At 39.2% G+C, this 6,034-nt stretch overlaps 1 protein-coding gene across 1 annotated transcript in view; it reads left to right on the top strand.

Annotated features, from left to right (window-relative positions):
* Positions 1–6,034, top strand: part of LOC101664125 (V-type proton ATPase subunit S1-like protein) — a 47,875-nt gene that overhangs the window by 22,005 nt on the left and 19,836 nt on the right. Inside the window, exons 2-4 of the mRNA XM_004703505.2 lie at positions 1,838–1,878; positions 2,552–2,613; positions 3,674–3,903. Of these exons, the coding sequence (XP_004703562.1) occupies positions 1,838–1,878; positions 2,552–2,613; positions 3,674–3,903 (333 nt within the window). The remainder of the gene's footprint in view (positions 1–1,837; positions 1,879–2,551; positions 2,614–3,673; positions 3,904–6,034) is intronic.

Raw genomic sequence — 6,034 nt, 5'->3', positions numbered from 1 at the left:
ATCTGTTTTGGGAAGAAGTTCAGGCAGAATGATCCTTAAAAGCAAGGATGGTGAGAATTAGTTTGTTGTACTTTGGACATGTTATCAGCAGGGACCACTGTGAAGAAGGACATCATGCTTGGCAAAGTACAAGGGCAGTGAAAAATAGAAAGACTGTCAACAAGATGAATTGGCATAGTGGGTACAACAATGGGCTCAAATATAGCAACAATTGTGAGGATAGTGCAGGATTGTGCATTCATTTTGCTCTGTTAGATACAGGGTCTCTATGAACTGACTTGAGGGCACCTAACAAAAACATAATAAAATGATGATAGATAAAACTACATGGGAAATTTAATATGCTTTCTATTTATATTTATGTATATTTCAATATTTTAATTAAAAGTCATATTTTTAAATTAAAAAGTCATACTTTTTTTTTCAAAATCATTTTACTGGAAGCTAATACAGATATCATATCAGTTTATAGCTCAGTAACATCAAGCAGTATTGTAGAATTGCTACCACAATCAGTTTCAAAACATTCTCTTCCTTCTTGAATTCCTTGATGTCAGCTTCCTTTTTTGTCCCCCATTCCCACTGTAGCCCCAGGGACCCCTGTTCTAATTGCTGTCTCTATAGGGTCATCAATCCTGGGTTTTATATACCAACAACCAAAAAACATATAATGAAAATTCAAGAGGGCTATCCCCAATGACAAAATGCATTAGAGATAAATCCCAATATGAAACAAACAAACACAGAAAATATTGAAAACCAGATTAGACCCAACGTTTATCAGAACCAGGAAGCAGGAAGGTCACAGGCTGGTGGGTGCAGAGTTGCGTGGATCCACGGTCAGTGGGAAGAGTCTCAGGGTTAGGTGGCCCTGGAAGCAGAGGCCCAGCAAGCAAGAAAGTGAAGTCACACACACACAGAAAGAGAGAGAGAGAGAAGTTTCTGATGTCTTCTTATAAGTAGGCCACACCCCTAAGGAGGAACTGTCAGCTTTGACCTGATTGGCAGATTGGATTCCACCCCACATGAAAAAGCATCTTGACATAAAATCATCAAACTACTATGGTGTTCATGCAATATTGTTAACAATGTGATAAAATCAGAACCGACTTCAATATTTTAGACTAGGAATTTGGTTAAATAAAGTATGGCACATTCTTATGATGCATCTTGTGTGGCATTCAAAATTATGTTAGAAAAGAATATGGGAAATATTTGTGATATAAATGTAAAACAAAACAAAAAGCATTGCAAGTTCTATATGTATGTTTACAAATAATCTGTTTTTAAATTTTGTAAAAAGTAAATTATATGTATGTGGTGTGTGTGTATGCATGGAGAGAATAGAAGGATACATATTAAAATTTATATCTTTGTAGCTTTCAGAAATACCTTTTTGGAAATTGAGTCTATCTAATTAAAAAATTTTAAAGGTTGGATATTTTGGTTTTAATAAGTTAACTGTTCAATAGTTTAATTGTTTAATAGGCAATTTAAGAGCATACAATGTCATGTAACACGTATACCATAAATTTGATTAAAGTTTGGTGTCTAGCACACTTTTTGGCACAGATTTGGCACTAAAAATACTGAATAGAAGAGGATGAGAATTTATTTAAAAGTTTCTTCTTTACATTTTTCTTCATTTTCTTTAAAGAATATATATTGATTTTAAAATTAAAAATTCACTATTAAAAATTGAACCATATTGGTAAACTAAGATCTTCTTTTCTATTGTGAAACCTAAGAAACCAAAACATACTCACTGAGATCACTTCGTAAAGAAACCTGGATTATAGATGTTTGTTCAGCATCTTTTTTTCCCCTCACAATCCAGTTTTCGAACATCTTCAAATAAAGAAGTGGCTATAAACAGTGGTAAGACTTGTAATTTTACTTATTATCCCTTGGAGGTGTTGAAGGAGGATCCTTCGTTGTTGTTGTTATTGTGTGTGTGTGTGTTTCAGTCATAGTGCTCACTGAGTCCTGGTATTTGCAAAGAAGCCTTTTGGACCCGTGCACACTAACTGATGAGCTCTAAGAGGCTCGATCCTGGTACATTTCTAGGTTTCAGATGGTGCATCGAGAAGCCCTGACGGCATAATGGTTATATGTTAACTGCTAGGTCAGCAGTTCGAAATTCCCAGTTGTGCCATAGTTGGAGAAAGACTAGTCTCAGGAACCCACAGGGTAGTTCTACCCTGAGCTACAGGGTCACCAACCATTGGAATCTACTCGATGACTGTGAGGATTTTTTTTAATAGTGCCTTAAGGAATCCTGATTATCTAGTAGTTTAAGCCCTTAGCCACTAACGGAAAGGTTGGAGTAATACCTGACCATCTGGTCCTGTAAAGGTCACATAGAAACCCCTCTGTGACAGTTCCACTCTGTCACAACTGGTCATTAAGAGTCATTAAGGTCATTAACATCCACTCAAAAGGATGTAACAACCAAAAGGTTTCTTACGCATTATTTATTGTCTACTCGCTTAAATGAACACTGCTGACATTTAGTCTTTGTACTCATCTTATTATTTATTTATTTTTACAGATGATCAAGATACTGGGGATATAAAGCCAGCCCAGAATTTCACATCAAAACCAATCACACAGGTATAGATTTATCATGAAACCAGGTTGTATCTTTTTAAAGAAGTATTTAAATATACTTCAATCATTTAAATATATTCAAGCAAGATCATTGTAACTATCAATAGGTAGTATGTTGGTTTGAGATTGAAGAAGTCTATAATGGCTATCCGAAGAGTTAGTTCAGTCTGAGAAACCCACAGGGCAGTTTTCCCTGTCCGATAGGATCACTATGGTCGGAATTGACTTCATGGCAATACAGAGTTAGCAATAGCTCCCTGGGGCTGTACTGGGTTACATGATGGGCTGCTAACTCCAAGGCCATCAGTTTAAATCTATCAGTTGCTCCATGGGAGAAAGATGAGTCTGTTTGCTCCAATAACATTTACAGTCTCAGAACCCCCGTGTAGAGTTGTTATCAGTTGAAACAGATTCGATAGCAGTACATAAATGGAAAATGTATTGTCATTAATCATCCTAGTCATATTTCCTGTGAACAACGGCTACATGGCTAGCTCCAATATTCCAAATGCTCTGTTGGACAGTGATGGTCTGGAGAATTATCCTTGACTTCTAGCAACATTTTCTTTCTTTGATAAGTTAATTTAAAGCTCTTTTTAAACTCAACTCATGTCTGATTTGGGTTTTATGATATTTCCTCAAGAGATCACGGCTGTTAGAGTTGCATAGCATGGTATACTTTAAAAAGTCTATATCGCTAATATTATTTGAAAAAATATATATTTTTAATGATTTAGGTCTTTGAATTTTGGGTACTTTGTGCAAGGAAGCTAACATACCTTTTAGGTCTTCCTGTCATTTTAGGCTTGCTGTGTTCTGGTCTGCTAGTGACGTAATGGTTTGGTCCCCTAGTGACGTAATGGTTAGGGTTACTGTGATTCAGAATTGGCTTGATGACAGTGACCATATCCTCAGCTCCATGAAACATGGACTCCAGTAAGAAAGATTAGTCTCAACAGATTGTGAATTAATGGGTTTCCATAGAATGATTTTTGTTCTGTGTGTTTGTGGGAATATAATTACTTCCTTATACTTTCTTTTTTTTTTTAATTTGGCTAATTAGGCTCTCGACTATACTCTGAGCAAACATTTAGGAAAAGAACCTTGGAAAACATTCAGCCATCACAGTCCACTTAATGTCTCTGCTCATGGAATTCCCTGCATTCTATTCTGGACCAAAAGAATAACAGTTAAATTTAAGAACCAGACCTGGCTGGACCTCACCGATGAAACATTTGGCCAGGAGGCAACAGTGGACGTAGTCAACTCGAATTGCAGGGAAGAAAGTGCCACGTAAGTTGTAAGTTGGTCTTTCCCATTGAGGACGCCCTTGGGAGCTAACGCTTGCATTCTGTGAACGCTGGCATCTAACTTTCTCTCATTTCAGAGAGGAGAAGCAGGTTCCCTTGCTTATGACCCTGAAAAACCTTTGGGGGATGTATGTAAAGTCTGAAAAAAGAGAACAAACCAGAAATTAATTCAATGAAAAAAAAAGTATGGATTGTTACAAGAGCTATAAGTGCCCCCAATAAAATGAAAAAAAAAGAAGAAGGAATAAAAAGTGTTCCATTTTTTCCCTAGCAATTTCCTTCGGAATGATTTAGCTAATTATTACAATAACTTGTGGGAAAGGAGGGCTCTGAAAAGGAGGCTGCCTGAACTCATTCTACAAAAGAGAAAAATATTTCAGGGTTGGTATTATCTCCCAAAACCAGCATTCTAATGATTTTGGTTCCTCGATGAAGACGCGACCATCCCATCCCTTCGTCTAGTGCGTGAAACCGCACCGCCTGACCACGCAGAGCTGCTCGGCACATGCAGCTCTCTGCCTCGCACAGTTACAGTCGTGGCGACCCGCGAAGGCAGTTCTACTCTGCCCGACAGGGCCCTGTGAATTGCAGTCAGCTCGACGGCTGTGAGTTTGGTTTGGTTTTGGAAGTTGCGGGACTTTGCCAGTTTTCAAATGTGCAGGGGATCTTGTTTCAGAGAAAATTTTGGAACATTTCAAAATGATTAAAATCCTTTTGATTTCAGATAAGTGGATTGAACATATGACCCTTCCACAAAGGAAATCAATTTCTGTTGCCGTTCTCTGCTCCTTAGTCATCCCAGCAAAATGCTTTGTTTTCATTTATTTGGTCCCGTAGGAAGACATCTGGCATGTGCACTCCTTCTCTATAAGCCTCCCTTTTACTGTCTGCGTGTATAATGGCTGTTTTTGAAAGATTCTCTGCATTTGGTCTGGCCTGGTTTAGAAGGACAGACTGCTGTGTATGCATTAGCGTAGCATATGCGTTTGGTGATTGGTAAAATGGATTATATTGTTACATATTTATAGGCCATAGAAAGTACCAAATCACTCAGAATGACAATCATTGAATTGTAAATCTGTGGATCCAGACTTCTCTCAGGTTTGCTTATTCTGTTCTAGCACAACTATCAAAGAGACTCAGCAATTGCCGTGCTCTCTGGCTATAATGAACTCTCCATATGCTTCTTTCTTTGTTGTGCGTTGTATGAGAGGCAGGTTGCCTGGGGATCATCTTGCCTGTCCACGGCTGTCTGGCCCTTTCTGGCTCTGTTTATCCTGAGCCTGGGCTATGGCAACACTTTGTCTCATGTACTTGGGACATGTTACCAGACCAGTCCCTGGAGAAGAACATCATGCTTGGTAAAGTGGAGGAGCCGTGAGTAGAGGAAGGGCCTTGAAGAGATGAATTGACACATTGACTGCAACAATGGGCTCAAACTAAGCACCTCTTAGGAGATGCCGCAGGACAGGTGCTTCCATGCTGTTGTACAGAGGGTCACTGTGAGTCGGAACTGACTCAATGGCACTTACCAGCATCAGCAACAACAGGATTATTCTGGGGAAGACAACACCTTCGAGTGAGCTTCAGAGAGTTTAGAGTTTACTGGAGATGGAAATAAACAGAAGTTGGCCAATGAGCTGTGTGACTGTTCAAATAAGGGCTTCAGGGTCAGCATCTGGGACATAGACATGATGGCATGTATTAGACCTTGAGTCATGAAAACAGTTAAATGCTTGACTACTAGCCAAAAGGTTGGTGGCTTGAACCCAACCAGATGCAGCGTGGAAGACAGGCCTGGCCATGTGTTCCCGAAAGGGCAGAGCATTGAGAAGTCCCGTGGAGCTGTTCTCCTCGGCACACATGACAGCTCACGAACCAGCAGCAATCCCAGCTAACAAGAGCCACGTGCAACGCCACCGTCCTGTCAAAGGCGCAGTTGCCGCCATTCCTCACATTACTATCATCCGTGTATGAGTTGGCATCGACTCCATAGCAGTGAGTTTGTTTGTTTAGTTTTGTTTCAGATTATTTGTAGAAATCAAGGCTCAAAGTGGTAGAAACAACAACAAATCAGAAGAAATCTTATCCAGTTCATACATACATGCATACAT

This window comes from Echinops telfairi, unplaced genomic scaffold (genome assembly GCF_000313985.2).
Source record: "Echinops telfairi isolate 266 unplaced genomic scaffold, ASM31398v2 ScPeMD7_7469;HRSCAF=8507_1, whole genome shotgun sequence".
Classification (NCBI taxonomy): Eukaryota; Metazoa; Chordata; class Mammalia; order Afrosoricida; family Tenrecidae; genus Echinops; species Echinops telfairi.
The sequence above is the reverse complement of the archived record's forward strand: the minus strand, read 5'-3'. Positions and strand labels throughout refer to the sequence as shown.